At 39.6% G+C, this 22,104-nt stretch overlaps 1 protein-coding gene across 1 annotated transcript in view; it reads right to left on the bottom strand.

Moving 5' to 3' along the window:
- LOC126183561 (kelch-like protein 5) overlaps positions 1–22,104 on the bottom strand; it is a 328,711-nt gene that overhangs the window by 145,633 nt on the left and 160,974 nt on the right. The window contains exon 4 of the mRNA XM_049925639.1: positions 1,428–1,624. Coding sequence (XP_049781596.1) covers positions 1,428–1,624 — 197 coding nt within the window. The remainder of the gene's footprint in view (positions 1–1,427; positions 1,625–22,104) is intronic.

Here is a 22,104-nt window from a genome sequence, read left to right as displayed (position 1 = left end):
ACACGGTAACTTTATCGGCCTGTGGCTATTTTAATAGCAGTCAATAGTATTATAAATCAGTATTTGAAGCTAACTGCTCAACAATTCTACTGCCATCAATGAATATATAGTTAAGGAACATGAAGATAGGAAAAGATAAATTAGGGCTTGTACAGAGGCATATAAACAGAAGTTTCCTCTCACTACATTAGTGAGTGGAACAGGAAAAGAAATGACTAATAATGGTACAAAGTAACCTCTGACATGCAGCACCATGTGGAGTTCGTACGTAGATGTAGAGTAACCCCCCCCCCCCCCCACCTGATTTTTGTGACATAGCACAGAGTAACTTTTTCCTCTTTCATCAAAAGAAGAAACCACTGCATGGAAGTGATTTCCAGGATGACAACTAGATGATACTCAGGGTGGAACGTTTCCTGAACATCCAAGACGTGGACTTCGAACTTCAACAGCCAAGGTCTCCATTAAGCCAGTCATCGCTGGAAAAAGTGTGTCGCATCCGAGGGCGAATGTACGTGGACTAACACATTCACAAACTTTCATGGTCACAGCTTCATTTTTCAGGGTGATAATTAAAACTATATGGTTACCACTCACATGCTTATTTAGATTGTAACTGTCGTGCTTAAGGCTCAAATCACACTTCTCTAAACAAATTGTATTCAAAACTGAAATTTTCCCTGTGTCTTCTCATATATATTCTATATGTTGGTTGTATTCCATGGGAGTCCACAAAACATTCCCTGTCTCCGAAGTTATATCTGATCCTGCGAGAGTAGCTGTATCCAGATCCTGCTCCAACTACTGTCGGGTCTGGGTGCTGACGAGTTCTCTTCATTTTGCTTGGTCCTCCCACCACTTTTCTTCCTCCGCTTCCTGCCAGGTCACACCTATCCTTTCCACAGATATTTCCACTCCCATTTTCCACCGTGTTCTTGGGTGTCCTCTAGGTCTTTTTCCATCCATCTTTAGTTCTTCCATAATTTTGGGAAGTCTTTGCCCACACATCCTCTTAACATGCCAGTACCATCTTAATCTCTTTTTTTCAATTTCTTCTCTCATATTTTCTTTTTTAAGGTCCTTTCTAATCTGTACATTCCTTACTCAGTCCATTCTTGCTTTTCCCTTAACTGCTCTGAGAAATTTAATTTCCCCTGCTTGCAGTCTGCTCCAGTCCCTTTCTGTCATTGTCCATGTTTCTCCTCCATTGGTGACAATAGGAAGTAATAACTCTTTTGCTTTTTCTGAAACTTCTTTATCCCAAATAAAGTGTTCTATTGTTTGGTAGTTATACACTTTACTAAATAAACACACCTTTTAACTCCTCAATTGTTCCACAACATGCAAAGCACTACCTTCTTTAGGTCACCATAAAAAAAAGGGAACCATTTAAATTATCTTCTTCATTTATACTACATGTAAGTTACCTGCAACCAATGTTACATCAGTCAACTGCCCACTTTGAAAGTAGTTCTCCATACGGGCAAGACTTTTCTCTGCATGACTCTGTGAGGTAAATTTCTCATCAGGTGTTGTGCTGCTTAAGGTAGGGCTGCCTGATATATACCTAAAATTACCATCAATTAGGCTCTCACTGCTACTACTCTCTCCATCAGTTCTGCACCTGAAATCACAAACCAAATGCTAATTATGTATAGCTCATTTACAGGTACAATTTCACATCTAAAATTGATTCATTCTTTTAAAATTTAAAAACCCAACTATATCTATAGAGTTCATTAACCAATCTTTCTCTGATATGACCATGGCTAATAAAGCACTAAGATATTCAAGTTAAACATTAACTTCAGAATTTTCAAAAGGAATGATTTCCTAAGATAGTATTACAGCTTTGCTCAAAATGAGACAGCTTCCACTCAATCAGTATGCTTGACATTTTGTGGTACATATGATTAAGTATGATCTTGGGGAGGGGGGGGGGGGGGGGGAGCACTTAAAAATCTGCCACAAGGCAGCAGCTACTAGTGCAAATAGATACAAGTTCATTGTAGCTTAAACTGTTGATAACAGACAATTCTAACCATAAACATTTCTTAATCATAAAACACAGTACCCAAAACACATACTCACTCACAAGCCTCCACAAACATTGGTACCTCATGATATAATGCACCTACTAAGAGCAATCTTTGGGCAATACGACAAATCCTGAAAAAAGCATTCTGTCAAATGTGTACACTCAAGAGCTGGGCAATCACAGATGAGATCTGTGACAGCATAATTTTTCTCATTTGACTAGGATGAAGAACCCATTGTTACTCATTAAACATCTGTTGAAAGATTGCTTTCAGACAAAGAAAAGGGTTTACGAGACATTATAACAAAGAGCTCGATTCCTTTCTATATTGAACTGGACTGTATACGTCTATAAAGGTGACATACTTTAGAAATACATATATCCTTATGCCACTGCACAAGCTGAGGACTACACCCAACAAGAGCAAACAGCACATTTTCCATCTAAAGTCTCAAACAACATTTGGAATGTTACTGGGATATGCTTGTTGTTCACAATTACTCTTTTCAGAATTTTGCAATGTTAAGAACAGCTTCATAAAATCAATGGCATTCACTTCTTGTAAACTTCTTGGCATCATCACTACCAATATTGTACATTTCACAAAGTGCCTTGTTGGTGCTTGGGATAAGCACACTAGTTATTGATAATACAAGCACTGTACCAAACTGGCATTGGTTTTGTCAATTTCAAATAAGCACACTGGGCAAAAAATTAGTCAAACTTAGGAGACATCAGTCTAATACAATGTAATGCCACTTCTAGCCTTGAAAATGGACTCAATTCAGCAAGAAAGAAGTCCACAAGTTTCTTTGAGTATGCCATATCCAGATGAAGCCAACTGATGATTAGATCTTGTAGAGATACCAAATTTCAGGGATGCCGATTGCAATCTTTCACCCATGATTCCAAATAGTCCCAAGCATTTCCTAGTGGATTAACACCAGGCAATTTAGCAGGCTACTTGAGGCATCATACAGTACACGGGTGTCTGAAGAACCAGGAACATGTGTGTGCAATCCTGTGAAAATAGCTGCTGTCATCTCAGAAGACACTATTGTTCACAGCAGTCTCATCACTAAGTTCTGAAAGAAACAGCAATACTTTACCACCAAGAATTTTGAAATAAACATCTCAGTTCGTGTTCAAGGTAACCAAAATGATGGGGACCAAGTCATGGCACAGAAAACAGCTCCAAAACACCACAGAACTTCCTCAACCCTGACGTATGCTCCTCACTTGCTGTGGGTTAACCGTGTCATTGGACAGTCAGTGCATAATTTGAAAAAAAAAAAAAAAAAAAAAAAAAAAAAAAAGAGGTTAAAAATACAACCCATCAGACCACATTACAGGCCTCATGTCAGCTACTACCCAGTTTCTGAGTTGTTTGGCCCACTGAGGACATGTAGCTTTGTGCGCCACTGTGAGCAGTAACCTACGTTAATGCCCAACTCCAAATATCTATTACTTGCATTAGCAATGTTTACCCAGGAACTGGTCAAGATGGATCTGCAATCACTAAGATTTGCATTTTCTGTTGGGTTTGAAACAAATTGTCATTAATAAGATGTGGCATTTGTCTTCGGTCCCCACTGGTTAGCATCTTTTTATGCCCACTGTTCATGTGCCATTCCTTGTACACTCAACAATGGACAATCAGCACTGATACACCGACAAGTCAGGCAAGTTCATTCATTCACAGTGTGAAATGTGGCATATCCAAACATGGTAGCTCCTTCCTGTCATTTTGTCACATCTCCATAATGACTTATCTTACTGTGCCAATCCACTGAACTGGCTAGCATATATGCATCACTTTACTGACGTGACTTATGTCACCAGTGGTGGGTCACCCAACCATGTGACACTAGTTCTACACCACCTGCAGAGCTTCAAACTGGCCAGTTCACTCTTAAGGGGATAACATTTTGTCCAGTCAGCTTATGTTCTCTAACTCCGAATAAAAATTCTTGTTCTGTAATAATCTTTTCAGGTATCACTTACACTTTCACACATATTCAGTGCTTTAGCTAAGTCCATCAGATTTGCAACAGTTTTCAGAAGTGTTATTTCTTTTTGAATTATGGAAACCATTATGTATCTGGTGGTAATACAAAGCATAAAAACCTTACATGACAACAGCACAATAATTTTGGAAATAAATGGAGTGTTTTTACTTAAAATTACAATTATGGACTCATACTCAGAAGCCTACTAACCATCATGAAAAGTAGAAATTTTAGTTTTGCTCAAAGAAGTTTAGTACATATAGTAGTAATCGTAATAAATAAAGGAAAATGTTCAAAAAGTAAATGACTAAGAATTGAGATAATTTGCTTCCATTAATTCTAAGAAAATATAAAAATTGCAAAAGTAATATCTAAACACGAAATTAAACCATTTTCTCTGTCAAGTTCAGTAGTGGAATGGTGTGCAACAAGTGACAACAGTTTAAGTTACTAATCATAATGTACAAGCACTACACAAACCATGACGATCTTAAAGAAAAACATTTGAACGCAATTTCAGGTAGCAATTAAAATGTCATTTGTGTACATACAATAGTATTGTCACTCTAATTAAACAGTAATGCGAGTTTAAATTCATTTTATGAATTATGACAGTATTACTAAAAGCGCGGACGACACTTGTTACTATGCGAGTTCCTGCCTCACAACAAAGTGAAGAAAGTGTCGAGACGTACAACAGGGGAAAAATACATCCTATAGAAGTTCGATAGTGATGCGATTCTTTGAGCACAACAATTACGTCCGACAAATGCTAAATATTCTGTTTTGAATCCATGCATTCTAGCAGCTGACAAACCCGGTTTCTCTTTCCACTTTCTCCGAGATATATATTTACAACAAAATTTACATTTCAATGTAGTTTAATTGTTTCACTACACTGTGATGACACTACGCTAGTATCCTCCTTCATGATGAGCCAAAATTGTGTATATCACGTGTTCCCAAATTTTTTCTATGACGGAACATTTTGCGACTCCTGATACTTGTTCAATTTGAAGGTTAATAAAATTTTAAAAAGGAAAAACTTGTTTTATTCAGTGATACTTCAACTTTAAATCAGGACTAATAACAAAGAAATCATAATAAAATTTTAAAGAGTATTTAGTATTGTCAAAAGTCGAAAAAAGTCATGTTATAACAGTCTTTCGCGAAGCACTTATTCAATTCTTGTGGAAAACCAGCGGAACACAGATTGGGAATCCCTAGTCTAGATCTTGCCGACTTAAAGCGTAGTTAACGACCTCGGCGTGGGTACGGTATAACACAAGACACGAAGGAAAAACGCGTTCCTTAAGTATAGAAAGCACGCAAAATAAATTATAGTAACAATACTTGTTTACTCCTAGAAAATAGAATTAAGCGTTCAAATTTCCTATACAGGCAATAAATTATAATGTGGCTTTCAAGCCGTTGATAGCCAGCTGAATAGTCCATGAACGGTGAGTTACCGTACGGTGTGGTAAATCCAAGAAGTTCCAGTGACAGGCAGAAAGTCTTCAACGACTGAAAAACTGTATTCGCCTTCCGAGTCATCGTCAACGCTAGACGGTGATTCCGCGAGTTGTTCATTCCCCGCTCGACTTGCTGGCTCGTTCATGGCACGCTGGTCGCCGCAAGCGCAGTCAAGTGATGCTGTCGCACCACCGCTGGCGTCCGTACTGGGCGCCGGGCGCCGCAAGCTCCCAGAAGCCACTGCAAGCCTCCCAAGTACCCTATCTCCACACTCACGGCATCGCCACACGCACTGTCTTCTCTTCTACTATTCTCCATACACCCCACGCCTTTTACTTGAAACTGTAACTATATCCCATCAAGTTCGAGACAGTTCCACGATACGGAAACCAAAAAACTTGTCAGAAACTGTAGTTATGCAGCATGTCAAGCCGTAGAAAACGAAATCATAATGACAGCTCTTCTCTATTTGCTAGTTGCAATCTTAAGTCTTCGTGGGGGTAGCGATTTTTGTTTCTATTCAGCTGACAGTAAGTCTAACCAGACGATAAGAAAACGAAGTATCCATGCAACAAATTGAACATATTTGAAATCAGTGAAAGGAAAACTCGCGAAAACTTAATCTAAAGAAAAAACGAGGGAATAAATATTTCGGAAAACAATAGAATTTTTCACATGAATAGGTACATAAGAAAGAGCTATTCGCCATGAATATTGTCCTGCCTTTATGGTCATGACCTATAGTCTTTTTAGACGTCTCAGTCTTCATGTATTCACCGCAATCTTTACTTATAAAAAAAAGTGTCCAAATTCAGTTTCCAGATCGCTTTCCTTTATTTCTACATGGCCGGTGTCGGGCCAACTGCCCATTTTCAGGTCTATTACAAAAAAAAAATTGTAATTATAACTGGTTCGAATTACAAATGGTTTATAACTTAAATTTGGAAAGCTTCAAGATTCTTAAGAAATTAATTATAATACAAATTTGTGCAACATAGAACTTGTTACACTTACAGAGTAAACCTGTCGAATATGGAACTGAAAGTTCACTGTCAAAACTAGCCATACACCAGATGCAGTTATAAGAAGCAAAGGCGGAAGTAGATAGGTTGAGGAGGGTAAAGGGCGCTGGGAAATGGGGACTGGCAGTTGGTAAAAAATGGTTCACATGGCTCTGAGCACTATGGGACTTAACATCTGAGGTCATCATCAGTCCCCTAGACTTAGAACTACTTAAACCTAACTAATCTAAGGACATTACACACATCCATGCCCGAGGCAGGATTCGAACCTGCGACCGTAGCAGCAGCGCGGACCCAGACTGAAGTGCCTAGAACCGCACGGCCACAACGGCCGTCTAGCAGTTGGTAAGAAGGCAGCTAGGACGAGGAGATATTCAGACAGTTGTACTTTGCGTATAACCAATAGATTTGACCAACTGTCAGAGTTTAGTGGAGAGGAGCCTCTTGCAGCGGTAGATGTAGGAAACATACAGTAGTCCTCAGCAGTTAGGAAGCCTTCTTCTAACAGAAAGAGGAAGATTCTGCTGCTAGACAGTTTGTATGACAGGGGTGTGGGCCAGCAGTTGCAGGAAGTGTTGAGACGTGAGTACCAGGGCACCAGCATTTGAAGCCTAGTGCAGGGAGGGCTCAGGTGACAGATAACATAGGAGAATTATGTACGAATTTTACGAAAGAGGTTCTGGTAGCAATTGTGGGTGGAGCTGGAAATAGTCTTGATAGGAACGGAGAGAAAGATGTAAGTGGTGACCTGGTAAAGATGACTACTCAAACTGGAAGCACTAATGTGCACTTCGTGCAATTGTTTCAGCGTCATTGTCGTCCTCATCTTAATACTGCTGTTAGGTGTGTTAACAAGGGGCTGGAGAAGGCGTTGATGGCGGAGGACATGGCTCGCATTGGAGTTGTGCCAGGTGAGTCTATCAGTAGATCAGGTTGCACTAGGCATGGCCTACACCTCAATAGGAATGGGAAGGGGAGACTGGTAAAGCTTATAGGTGACAGTGTAGTGGGCGGTGGTTGGATTACTCATGGGAAAATTCCTGTAGCAGTTGGTGTTAGAGCTCCACCTTTTTTTAGATTGAACTGAGCTGATAGGCGTCCCTGCTAAAAGAAGTCCCACTAACAAAGGAATCCACCTTCAAAGGAGGCCCGATATCCATGTAGTGAAGGAATTAGCATATCTCATCAAAATATAAGAGGTATTAGAGATAAAGTTAGTGAACTGCTTATAGATGTTGACTCTGACATTATTGGTATATCGGAGCACCACATAAATAATTTGACAAATCAGAGGCTTCTTCCTTTACCAGGATACAGGTTAACTGGCAGTTTTTCACGGAGTTCCTTGCGGAAGTGGGGGAGTGGCCATCTACGTATAAAATAAAAGAATTATTCCGTTTGAGTCCATAGACGTATCTCGATACTGCACTGAACAGGTATTTGAATGTTACGCAGGGGCAGTTGATTTTAGTGAAACTAAACTTCTAATTATTGTTGTTTATAGGTCTCCTAACTCTGACTTCAGAGCATTTCTCCTGAAGTTAGAGAGAGCTCTTGATTCACTTTACAAGAAGTACTAAAAATTAGTTATATGTGTTGACTTCAATATTAATTTTCTATGTGGTTGTGTAAGAAAAAAGGATGCTTGAAGATCCCCTAAATTCACATGATCTGAAGCAAATTGTTTTTCCCAACCAGGGTGCAGTGGAACAGCAACACAGCCATAGACAAAATTTGTATTCATTCTTCATTACTAAGTGGGCATTCTGTTCGTAAAAGGGTGAATGATCCTTCAGACCATGATGCACAAATTTTAACACTGAAAGGTTTTTGTACTCAAACATCTGTTACATACGAGGGCTGTTCGTAAAGTAAGGTCCGATCGGTCGCGAAATGAGAACCACAGTGAAAAATCAAGAATTTTTTATTCGCAACAGTTAGCCACACCTTCCAGCTACCCTTCTAAATAGTCGCCGCACCGACTTAAAGACATTTGTCGTGGCGTTGTACAAACTTTCCAGTATCGTCGTCACAGAAAGCAGCTGTCTGTGCTTTCCGCCTTTCGCTGTTTGTGCCAAAATGTTGTCTTCGTAGCCAGCGGTACATGTGAGCAGAGATGAACGGAGGTAGCCAATTAAGGGCTGTATTGAGGGTGATCAAACAGTTACCATCGAAAATGCTGCAGGAGCGTCTTCATTGCCCCTGCAGAATGCGGCTGAAAATTGGTTTTAAGAACGAAACACGACATGTATGTTTTGTGGGCTGCATAGCTTCAGGCGAAAACTCTCACCAGATCCACATACTTGGCGGGAGACATCGTTGTTTGCGGCATTTCTACATGATCACTTAGCGCTCTGAACTGAAAAGCGCGACTTGAAGCGAACGACAGGCACACTAAAGACACTGTCCAACACATCTGTGCAAAGTTCCATCGGATTTTCACAGTGGTTTCCATTTCACGCCTAATCGGACCTTACTTTCTGAATACACCTCGTATAATTACAAGCTATGTAGGAAAGCTAATTCAACAGCAACAGGGAGTTTTTTTAAACCTCGTTAAGATACAAGAGTGGCAGGATGTTTATAGTGCCGATAATATAAACGACAAATATAATGTTTTCTTTAACACATTTCTCATACTCCTTGAAAGTTGCTTTCCGTAAAAATGTTCTAAACAGGGTACTAGTACTAAAAGGCAGACTGGATGGCTGACTAGTAGGATAAGGATATTATGTAACACTAAGCACGTGGTACGCAAATAGAATGGCTAATTCACAGGATAAAATTAATCCGTATGGTCAGTTGTGAGGGAAGCGTCTGCTCAGCAGCACAAGATGGGCGATATACAGTTAGTTCGTAGTAAAAGTATTTCTGTTACTGATAAATCAGATATGTATACAGTATATAACAATCACTTTCTGAGCAATGCTGGTGAATTAAATAAAAACTTAGTTTCCGCAGGGAATCATATAACACTATTGGAAAATGCCTTTCCGAGATTGATATCTGAAATACTCCTCTGTGATACAGACAAGGGGGAGATTGAGTCAATAATTAAATTACTGAAGACTAAGGACTCTCACGGATATCATGATGAAGTACCTAGCAGAATATTAAAGTACTGTGCTGCACATGTTAGTCCTGTTCTCAGCCATATTTGTAATTTTTCCTTCAAGAACGGTCAATTTCCTGAACAATTATAAAAAGGGAGAAAGAGATAATGTAGACAATTTTAGACCTATTTCTATGCCATCAGTGTTTGCCAAAGTTATTGAAAAGACTTTGTATGCAAGAATAATTGATCACATTATTTCACATAATTTGCTATCAAATGTACAGTCCAGTTTTAGAAGTGGTTCAACAACTGAAAATGCAGTATTCTCTTTTCTCTGTGAGGTACTGGATGGATTAAACAAAAGGTTTCAAACACTAGGCATATTTTTTGATTTAACTAAGGTGTTTGATTGGGTTGATCACAAAATATTGCTCCCGACAAAGGACCCTTATGGAATACGGGGAGTAGCTCACAATTGGTTCACCTCTTACTTTACCAACAGACAGCAGAAGATCATTATTCACAGTGTTGAGAATGGCTGCGATGTGGGGTCTGAGTGGGGTACGGTTAAATGGAGGATGCCCCAGGGATCAGTGTTTGGGCCACTCCTGTTCCTTATTTCTACAAATGATATGCCCTCCAGTATTATTAATGATCCTAAAATATTTCTGTTTGCTGATGACACTAGCTTGATAGTAATGGATGTTGAGTGCAGCACTGGCACTGTTTCAAATAGCGCAGTTCATAACGTAGGTTCATGGCTTGTAGAAAATAAATTAACGCTATATTACAGTAAGACTAAGTTTTAACATTTTCAACAAAACCCGACGTTTTGATTTCACAGAATGGGCATATGATTAGTGAAGCTGAACAGTCTGCTGCAGAATGTTGCCATTTTTACTATTCGAACGGTACCTGAAGTAAGTGATAATTCGACACGAAAAGTAGTCTACTCTGCTAATTTTCATTCGCTTATGAGGTATGGTATTATATTTTGGGGTAACTTTTCTCATTCTCAAAGGATTTTTTGGCTCAGAAGCGGGCGGTTCGGGCAATAAGTGATTTAAGTTCTGAAACATTAGTTAACAATACCAGCTTACTTCCAAGAACTAGCAGCTTTCACTCAGAGTTAATACTAGGCAGAAATCCAATCTGCATATGGATCGCACTTGCTCAACTTTTGTTCAAAAATGTGTGCAGTGTACTGCTACATCCATTTTCAATAAGCTACCACAAGAATTCAAAAACCTTAGCAGCAATACACGCAATTTCAAATCGAAGCTGAAGAGTTTCCTCATGGGTCACTCCTATTCTATCGAGGAGGTCCTTGAAAAATTAAGCTGATTCCAGTGTTATATTGTTGACTGCGTTTACATAAAATTATGACTTATCTTTTTTTGGGTTCATAAACATTTTATTTTATCTGTTATTACTTTTATGTTGTAATGTATTGTGCTGACACGTTCCATGAGCTTGGAAATTTGCTCCTCTATTTTATCTCACGGAACTCGACGTGTATAATAATAAAATAAAAAAACAGCCTGCTACGGCATTATAAATATTTAAGAGATCAAATTGATGCAACACCTACAGTGTTGAAAAGCGTCCTCTATTTGTAGAGAGTGGACTGGTGCAATTCATAAGAAATGCAACTAAGTATAGCATAAAACAGTGATGTGAAACTTATTAGCATTAAAATATTTTAAGAGACCTTTATAAAACAATATTAATTTTTTAAAATTTTTATAAGGATATTAACTTGTGTATAAGTTTTTTAGTGATCAAACCGCTCTCTGTAGACTGATATAATACATACAGAACGTTCCTAAATGTAACAAATGAAGCATGGATGAGGAAATTATTACTATTAAAAACTTCAAAAGAGCATTAAAACATTGAAAATGTCGTCTCCTTTCATTTGGCGATCGTAGAGTCAGTAGCGTTCAAGAGTTCCCTCCATGGACGAAAATAATTCATACATGAAAATGTTCCTAAGCACAACATATAAAAAATCTGGGCTTTAATATCATTAAAAACTTTAAAAGAAACATAGAAAATTCCAAAGTAGTCTTTTCTTCTTACTTGGCAGTCGTGCAGTTACTACTGTGCCTTATCAAATAAGAGGAGAAGATATTTTTCAATGTTTTAAAACTCCCTTAAAATTTTTAATAATAATAATAATAATAATAATAATAATAATAATAATAATGTCCTCATTCGTGTTTCATTTGTTACATTTAGGAATGTTTTTTATGTATATTACTCCACAGAGGGCACTTTGGAGCACTACAAACTTTGCACCAGTTAGGATTCTTATAAAAATATTTTTAAAAAGCTTGATAATTGTTTTATTAAGTTCTTTTTGAATATTTTAATGCTAATAAATTTTCGCATCATTGTTTGATGCTTACTTTCGAGTATTTCTTACGAATTACACCAGTCCAATCTCTACAAATACGAGAGTCATTCAATAATAAAAGAGACAAATTTGTCTGGAGAAAAAATTGTTTATTTTTACAAAACAATACTTTTTCTACTTTTCAACATAATCCCCTTTAACATCTATGCACTTGCTCCAACGGGCTACAAGGTTTTTTATTCCGGCTGCGAAGAACTCTATCTTCATGTTTGAACCAATTTCCCACAAACTTTTTCACGTCCTCGTTGTCCTGGAACCTCTTCCCACGTAATGCCTCCCTCAGTGCACCAAATAAACGGAAATCACTAGGTGCTAAATCAAGACTGTAGTAAGGGGAATGAGGCAGTACTTCCCTGCCCATTTTATCTATGGTTTCACGGGTTAGTTGAGCAATATGAAGACGTACGTTGTCTTGCTAGAGAATCACACATCTCCTCTGAGATCCACAACGTCTCTCTCACGGCTGGCTTCACTTTGTTAAAAAGGAAATCCGAGCAGTATTGGCTGTTCATTGTACGCTGCTCTTCGAGATAATCACGAAAAAAACCTGGACCTTCAGCATCCAGAAACACCGTCAACATTACTTTTCCTGCTGATGCTTGGGTTTTGAATTTTTCCTTGACAGTTGAGTTGGTGTGCATCCACTCCATGCTTTGTCTTTTTTGATTCTGGCTCATGATAGTGAACCCAAGTTTCATCAAAAGTTAAAATTTGGCTGAGGAAGTTGTCACCTTCTCTTTCAGAACGTTCCTTTAGTTCTGTGCACACTCTCAACCTCGTTTGCTTGTGTAGCCCCGTCAACTCCTTTGGGATCCACCTTGCACATGTTTTGCGGTACTTCAGCTTGTTACAGATAATGTTATGAACTGTACCAGTACTCACTTTAACCTTATCAACTATCATTTTCACAGTCACACGGCGGTCGGCACGAATAATGTCATCAATTCGACTTCAAGTGATGGAGTTAAAACCGCAGCTGGTCGGCCAGAACGGTGTTCATCAGTCACTGAGTCGCGACCTTTTTTGAATTGCTCTATCAAATTGACAGATGTGAAAATTACCAAACTATCAATTTAATAAGTCACAGCTGCAAAATACTAACGCGAATTATTTATAGACGAATGGAAAAACTGGTAGAAGCTGACCTCGGGGAAGATCAGTTTGGATTCCGTAGAAATGTTGGAACACGTGAGGCAATACTGACCTTACGACTTATCTTAGAAGAAAGATTAAGAAAAGGCAAACCTACGTTTCTAGCATTTGTAGACTTAGAGAAAGCTTTTGACAATGTTGACTGGAATACTCTTTTTCAAATTCTGAAAGTGGCAGAGGTAAAATACAGGGAGCGAAATGTTATTTACAGTTTGTACAGAAACCAGACGGCAGTTGTAAGAGTCGAGGGGCATGAAAGGGAAGCAGTGGTTGGGAAAGGAGTAAGACAGGGTTGTAGCCTCTCCCCGATGTTATTCAATCTGTATATTGAGCAAGCAGTAAAGGAAACAAAAGAAAAATTCGGAGTAGGTATTAAAATCCATGGAGAAGAAATAAAAACTTTGAGGTTCACCGATGACATTGTAATTCTATCTGAGGCAGCAAAGGACTTGGAAGAGCAGTTGAACGGAACGGACAGTGTCTTGAAAGGAGGATATAAGATGAACATTAACAAAAGCAAAACGAGGATAATGGAATGTGGTCGAATTAAGTCGGGTGATGCTGAGGGAATTAGATTAGGAAATGAGACACTTAAAGTAGTAAAGGAGTTTTGCTATATGGGGAGCAAAATAAATGATGATGGTCGAAGTTGAGAGGATATAAAATGTAGACTGGCAATGGCAAGGAAAGCGTTTCTGAAGAAGAGAAATTTGATAACATCGAGTATAGATTCAAGTGTCAGGAAGTCATTTCTGAAAGTATTTGTATGGAGTGTAGCCATGTATGGAAGTGAAACATGGACGATAAATAGTTTGGACAAGAAGAGAATAGAAGCTTTCGAAATGTGGTGCTACAGAAGAATGCTGAAGATTAGATGGGTATATCACATAACTAATGATGAAGTATTGGATAGAATTGGGGAGAAGAGGAGTATGTGGCACAACTTGACAAAAAGAAGGGATCTGTTGGTAGGACATGTTCTGAGACATCGAGCCATAGAATTACCAAACTTGCCCTACTAAGTTTTTTTTCCCAGACCAATTTGTCTCCTTAATTATTTAATGACCCTCGCTGAAGGCGCTTTTCAGCACTGTAGGTCTTGCACCAATCAGGTTTCTTTTAAAAATTTATAAAGCCGCAGAGGGCTAGTGTATTCCTAATTTTGGCAGCGAACTTTCAGTCCCATATTCGACAGGCACGTTGTACGTTACACAGATCTGTTATGACTGATTTCTTAAGAATCTCAAACCTTTTCAAACTTAAATTATAAACCATTTCTAATTTGAACCAATTATAATTTCAAAATAATTTTGTGTAATAGATCTGCAGGTGGCCCAAAGCCAGTCATACAGAAATAAAGGTAAGCGATCTGGAAACACTATTTGGATACCCTTTTTTTTTTTTGTCAGTACGTGAGTTTGGAGAGTGCCGATACTACCATTCCAGCAAGAACTTCGTGGGTCCAAGTTAATCCATAGAATGTTGAATGGATATGTAACAAATGGGGTCTCAGATTTGCTGCCAGTATACAAAATAGCTTAACTGAGGTGTGTGTGTGTGTGTACAACAGAATAACATCAACTCTACCTCCACAGCAATCTATGTACACATGTGTATTTTAGAATTGGCTCTGGCAGATAGCGTTATGTGTGCGTTGACATTTGCAAGTAGTTTGTATATACCCTGGTTGGGATGGCAGTCTGGATCACATTTGAATGGTAAAGCAGCAGACTTCATCCCCCCCCCCCCCCAAAAAAAAAAAAAATAGCAGTGATGCTGTTGAGGAAAAGAGCATAGTCCAAATTTGAAGGGGGGCGGGGGGCTAACGGTGTGATATCGTGGGGCGAGTCAATTGCGCAGTGGTTCACAACTTTTAGCAAGAGCAACATACAAAGGGCCATTTTTCCAAGATGCGGGAGGGAGAGAGAGAGAACCTCGATACTCACTTCCATTTCTTGGATCAACTTACCGAGGAGGAGGAGGGCAGTTTCATCCACACATCATCTGGAAAATACTGCTGCTAAAAAGCATGTATTAATATCCAGAATATTGATTGTATGCGTGTATATTGGTTTGCATGGTCGCTTCTGGCTTGCAATTGAATTTTGTAGTGTTCATCGTGAGTGTATGAATACATACCAAAAATCTGAGGCTCACAAGCATTACATTTTCAAAGACATCTCATTCCCCATGTGAGCCAAAATTTTAGGGGCAAACCTCCAATAACTCAATTCACATGTACACCATGGATCCTGATGATGACAAGCCAGTAGATGAAGACCACCATGAGCACAATGTGCAGAACAAAGTAGTCAGGCATAAGGCTGTTGGACCCCTCTAATTTTCAAAATTAGCCGATCAGCATCTCAGACACATAAATTTGTTGCTATTCTCTGGGGGCAAGTAGCAACCCTACATGTGGATCAAAAGCGTGTCCCTCCTACTTTCAGTTCGAATGTCTCAACTTGTTTACCGTGAGTGTGTATCTTGAAAGGAACCTCACTGACTGCTCAAGCCATGAACCAGTACGTGTCGAAATGTCTACAGAGATAAAATTACCAGTGTTTAAGAACGCTCACAACCAGGAGCGATGCCCCTTTGTTGTATACACCGACACTGAGTGCCTCCTAGCATCTCTGGTTCACTGTGAAGGTGACCGCTCCGCTTCCTATACTGCCTTCACAGAATATTTCAAGAGGAGAATGATACAAAACACAACTCCAACTATTTAAGAAAACTCCTTTTCACATAAAAAAATCTAACTTTTGGAGTGGCAATGCCAGAGCCCAGATCTAAATCCAATTGAACACCTCTGCGATGCACGATATCAACATGTTCGTCGTAGAAGTTACGCAAATAAGGATCAGTTTTCGCTGCCTTATTGGACGAATAGTCAAAACTCCTGCATTACCTATTACACAAGCTTATGGATTCAATGCCAAATGGACGTGCGGCTGTGATTAAAGCTATGGGTATGCAACGAAATACTTATTTGTTCTTTGGATTCCAAAATAGTTTTGTTTTATTCTTACATATATAGACCTACAAATTACTTTTGCGCCAGAAGAACTGTTACATCTGTATTGATGTAAGACAACTTTGTTTAAACTAAATGTAGTTTTGTACTAAATGGATTACAATGAAACACTTTTCAACCATCCACTGGCAGTTTATTTCTATTACACTCTTATTTTATCTAATTGTAACTGATGATTTCTGCAGAATACGTCTGAGCGCTACTGTACATTGCTATCCTACTGATGGCATCTACAGATAGCGTGCAAAAATAAATATATAAATAAATAAATAAATAAAAATAAAAAAAACGAGTTGTCTTGAGATCCGTTCGTAAGAGATAATATGCTAAACACGAGTGATCTTGGGATCCGTCCGCAATATATTAACAAGGTGCTCTTTTCACCAAAACTTTGACGCGTTTCCATCATGACTCATCAGAATATCAGAGAAAGATTTAATGTTACGATAGACATTACTTGACATGAAATATGATAACAGAAAAGTATTAACAGCAGGACGACTCTTGTTAATACAGTGCTCAGTTAAACAGCACAATGAATAGATGAAGAGTGAAACAAGACGTCGAAACTTTGAAATCTTAGCGCAAACTGCGCGTCTATCGATCTAGTTCTTGAGCCACAGGGCCTATCATTTCCTTTGAAAAGTTTTCTCATACCCAATTCATTGCAAGAAGCGATAAGTGACAAAAATAAAGAAGCCTCAGTAGGTGCTTCTCATTTAGGGTGTTTCTTCCATCCGAGAAATGTGTTTACTATTATCGCCATTTTATAAAACTATATTTCACCAATAATACTTACGTAGATAGTTTGACCATAAATCTACAGAACTATTTCATTGATCAAAAACCATATCTGTAACTTTTCACCAAAGAAAAATGTGCGCGCTATTAATTCAACTAATGAGACAAAGTTTTAAAACAATATACACTACTGGCTATTAAAATCGCTACACCAAGAAGAAATGCAGATGAGAAACGGGTATTCATTGGACAAATATATTATACTAGAACTGACATGTGATTACATTTTCACGCAATTTGGGTGCACAGATCCTGAGAAATCAGTACCCAGAACAACCACCTCTGGCCGTAATAATGGCCTTGATACGCTTGGGCATTGACTCAAACAGAGATTGGATGGCGTGTACAGGTACAGCAGCCCATGCATCTTCAACACGATACCACAGTTCATCAACAGTAGTGACTGGCGTATTGTGACGAGCCAGTTGCTCGTCCACCATTGACCAGACGTTTTCAACTGTTGAGAGATCTGGAGAATGTGCTGTCCAGGGCAGCAGTCGAACATTTTATGTATCCAGAAAGGCCCGTACAGGACCTGCAACATGCGGTCGTGCATTATCCTGCTGAAATGTAGGGTTTCGCAGGGATCGAATGAGGGGAGAGCCACGAGTCGCAACACATCTGAAATGTAACGTCCACTGTTCAAAGTGCCGTCAATGTGAACAAGAGGTGACCCAGACGTGTAACCAATGGCACCCCAGACCATCACGCCGGGTGATACGGCAGTATGGCGATGACGAATGTGCGTTCACCGCGATGTCGCCAAACACGGATGCGACCATCATGATGCTGTAAACAGAATCTGGATTCATCCGAAAAAATGACGTTTTGCCATTCGAGCACCCAGTCGTTGAGTACACCGTCCCAGGCGCTCCTGTCTGTGATGCAGCCTCAAGGGTAACCGCTGTCATGGTCTCCGAGCCGATAGTCCATGCTGCTGCAAACGTCGTCAAATTGTTCGTGCAGATGGTGGTTGTTTTGCAAACATCCCCAACTGTTGACTCAGGGATCGAGACGTGACTGCACGATCCGTTACAGCCATACGGATAAGATGCCTGTCATCTCGACTGCTATTTATACGAGGCGGTTGGGATCCAGCACGACGTTCCATATTACCCTCCTGAACTACCAATTCCATATTCTGCTGACAGTCATTGGATATCGACCAACGCGAGCAACAATGTCGCGATACGATAAACCGCAATCGCGATAGGCTACAATCCGACCTTTATCTAAGTCGGAAACGTGATGGTACGCATTTCTCCTCTTTACACGAGGCATCACAACAACGTTTCACCAGGTAACGCCGGTCAACTGCTGTTTGTGTATGAGAAATCGATTGGAAAGTTTCCTCACGTCAGCAGGTTGTAGGTGTCGCCATCGGCGCCAACCTTGTGTGAAATGTCTGAAAAGCTAATCATTTGCATAGCACAGCATCTTCTTCCTGTCGGTTAAATTTCGCGTCTGTAGAACGGCATCTTCGCGGTGTAGCAATTTTAATGGCCAATAGTGTAGGTTTCTGTCGAACAGCGTCTGTCTGCAGTTACAGCGTTTCTTTCGCCCCCAATTTATCAGCTAGAATAACTCCAATGAACCACAGTTTGGCAACCGACTTTGGAGTTAGTTACACGTCACAGAGATTACATTTATTCATATCAAATATAATAATTCCTGTATGATGCGTCGGTAAGCTTCGAATTATTTCCTCTCGGCTGTAAAAAAAACTTCCGATCCAAAGCAATTACGAAATATTTAAACTGAAGTTTAAGCAGTTGAATAAAAAGTAGACTGGCTGGATGAGCTGTAATGCTGGACATCAAAATTCTTCAAATCTAATTCTGGCAGCAGTTTTCCGAACTTATAGAAATAATCTACTGAAGATCCACAGCACAATTCTTACTCCAGCGATGTTTCCTCTGTGAGAGCAAAATACACTGGTAGTAGGCAAAAATCAACTGAAACCTCTTCCAATCCAAAGAATACTTTACGCATTTATTTATTCGCTTGTTTACCATACTGAACCAAAATCATTACAGCTTACAATGCAGAAACACATTTATTTACATGACAACACTCACTGGGTACGTGCCAGACTACAAATCCAAATGCCACCTGTTCAATACACAGTGCTAGGATTTATTTCTGTCACTTATCACTTCTTGTAATGATTTGGGTATGAGAAAACTTTTCATAGGAATTTTGTCAGAATTTACTGTACGCGATTTAGTGAAATCACAGAAAACCTAAATGTGTGTGGTTTGGCGGTTTTTGAACCGCCGTTCCCCCGAACAGTGTCCAGTTTCTTACCACTGCGCCACATCGATCGGTCCCTCCATCAACATCATTGCAAGAAACGCATTTCGATGTTCAAATCAACTTTCGAATTAACGACAGTTGTATCTTATAGACAAGTGCATAAATCATTTTATTGTAATAACTTATAATAAACATACGATTTAAACTTGGAAGAAGAAGAAAAATAGAGAAAAGGAAAAGAAATCGTTGAAATTTATTGAGGAATACAGTTAACAAATTAAGACTGCAGACTATTGTTTTTGCAGACTCATCTAAAGATTAAGGGAAGGTTACCAGTACTTAAAGAAGTAAGCCATCAGTTTATTTTTGAAGGGGGAGAAATTGGGAACTTTTCAAACTTTACAGCTCGGGTCGTTAAATAGCATGCTTGCAACACAGGAAGTATTGGCATAAACACGGTTGATACGAAGACAATTTGAAAGTTACTTAAGGACCTGATGTATGGTGAATGTTGACATACGACTTCTATTTGGGAATGGATGTTTGAGGTGTTCATTTTAAACAAGTTAGCAAAGGAAACAAGTCGTATTGTCATCCCACCTTCGTAATGTGCATGTTCAGATGGTTCACACTTCTTGGTGAAACAGATGATGCGATCGTACAGATACGTGTGTGTATACTATACGAGAATTTTATGGGGTGGTGAAAGCGGGAGATGAGAGGGGGTGGGGTGGGGTGGAGAGGGATAGCTAACGTTCGGACTTCGTAGAATGTCGCAAGACGGGCGAAACTAGCCTCCAAAGTTCTTTCATTTAGATGTTTTTGGAAAAAGATCTTTTGTTGACGATATCTTACAGCAGCCGTGTACAATATTTTCACTCAAATTCAAGCGCTCGTCCAGTATCAGTTCACACTCTCAAAGGTCATGAAAAGGGATTTCACAATTACTTAGAACGACATGCGGAAGTGATTTGCACTATGGTGTAGCTTGTGATACGTGTGTACGTGTTAAACCGGGGACCTAGAAACGACGGAGAGGCTTCGTCCCGCCGTAGCCCTCAGTGGTTCACAACACCACATCAGGCCACAGCAGTCCGCCCACCTCACCGCCGACCCACACCGAACCCAGGGTTCTTGTGCGGTTCGGCCCCCAGTAGACCCCCTCCCCTCCCCACGGGAACCAACCCGTATTCGTCGAGTACATGGAAAACCGCCTTAGAAACCATCCCAAAGGCTGGCAGGCACACCGGACCTCGACACTAATCCGCCTCCCGCTCGGGAAGCAGCGCGGCTAGCCGGACGCGTAGCTTGCGATATAGTAAGGTTAAACTGTAGTCCTATTTCATAGACTCCGTCACCGAAAGCTTCGAAATTTGCATTAATGAAAGTAAGAGCTGGGTGGCCAAATGATTCGCTCGAATTATCCAGAATGTTCTTCAAATCAATCTCGAACAGTTGTGGCCCAGTTATATGATGCATTGTCATCCATAAAATTCCATTTTTGTCTGGGAACAAAGTCCATGAAGCCCCAGTCCATTCCATATAAACACATCCCACACCATTATGGAGCCACCACAATCTTCCACAGTGCCTTGTTGACAACTTGAGTCCATGGCGTCGTAGGATCTGCGCCACACTCGAACCCTATCATCAGCTGTTACCAACTGAAATCAAGACCCATCTGACCACGTCACGGTTTTCCAGTTGTCTGGGGTTCAACCGATGTCACGAGTCCAGGAGAGGCGCTGCAGGCGATGTCGTACTGTTATCAAAGGCACTCACCAAGTGACCACACGCTGTTCATAACTAAAGCGCAAGCGTGACTGAGACGTAACAGGTCTAATGCACTGCTTTTAACTATCGCTGAATGACGCGACTGTTCGTAGCAAGTACTACTCGTTTGTAGTATAAATGAAAGAACTACTATATATGTGGAAATCTTGGTCTAAGTAGCATAGTTGATAATGGCATATTTCTACCTATTTCAGGTGACAAGGTCTCAGTAGAACCTCGAGCTATTCTCATGTGAAATGGTTTATGGTTATGTATGTTAACTGTGTTTGTGTGTGTGTGTTGGTATATTACTGGGAGTGTTGCAAGTCAGGACACTACACAATATTCAGCTGCTGTTTGTTTGTCCTGTTGTTGGTAGTTGTGGTATATTCTATGTGATGCCTTAGATAATACACCTGGTATTATACAGATTAAATACTGATTGAGCATTTGATACATGGAATACGTGAATTTTAGTTTTACATAGGAAGTACACTTATGTATGTAAATTTGTTAGTAGAAATAGAATGTAGTTCATTGCTACTTGAATGCGTTATTCCTTAAATAACTTAATACATTACATTTTTATGCAGAAAATACATTTGATCTATAAAATTCATTGATTATAGCTTTAAACAGAGAAGAGAATATACTTCTGTGTACACATAGTAAAACGAGCAATACATTACTGCTTGTGTGCAGTATACGTTAAACACTGTGCAGTATGTCGTTGACGGAGCTTCAGACATTAATTTATGGTTTTTGAAATATTGTTACAATGCCCCGAAGTACAATGAGGAACTGCCACCATGTCAACGACTATCGATAGAGGCTGTAGAATAGATGAATACTAGAAACCGGCTGCGCAGTTACTTTTGTAGCTGTCGTCATTTTCTTTTTCGTCACAATCCTCTTCAATGAACGTCTGTCACGATCACTCAACACACACTTTTGTCCGCGTTGCGACTTAGCGTTTGAAGATCTTCCGCATTCCTTGTATGCGTTATAAATCTTCGATAAGGTCTCTCTTGCACCACAATGGGAGGACACAAGCATGACCACACATTCC

This window comes from Schistocerca cancellata, chromosome 4 (assembly GCF_023864275.1).
Source record: "Schistocerca cancellata isolate TAMUIC-IGC-003103 chromosome 4, iqSchCanc2.1, whole genome shotgun sequence".
Lineage (NCBI taxonomy): Eukaryota > Metazoa > Arthropoda > Insecta > Orthoptera > Acrididae > Schistocerca > Schistocerca cancellata.
This window is presented reverse-complemented; position numbering and strand designations above follow the sequence as displayed.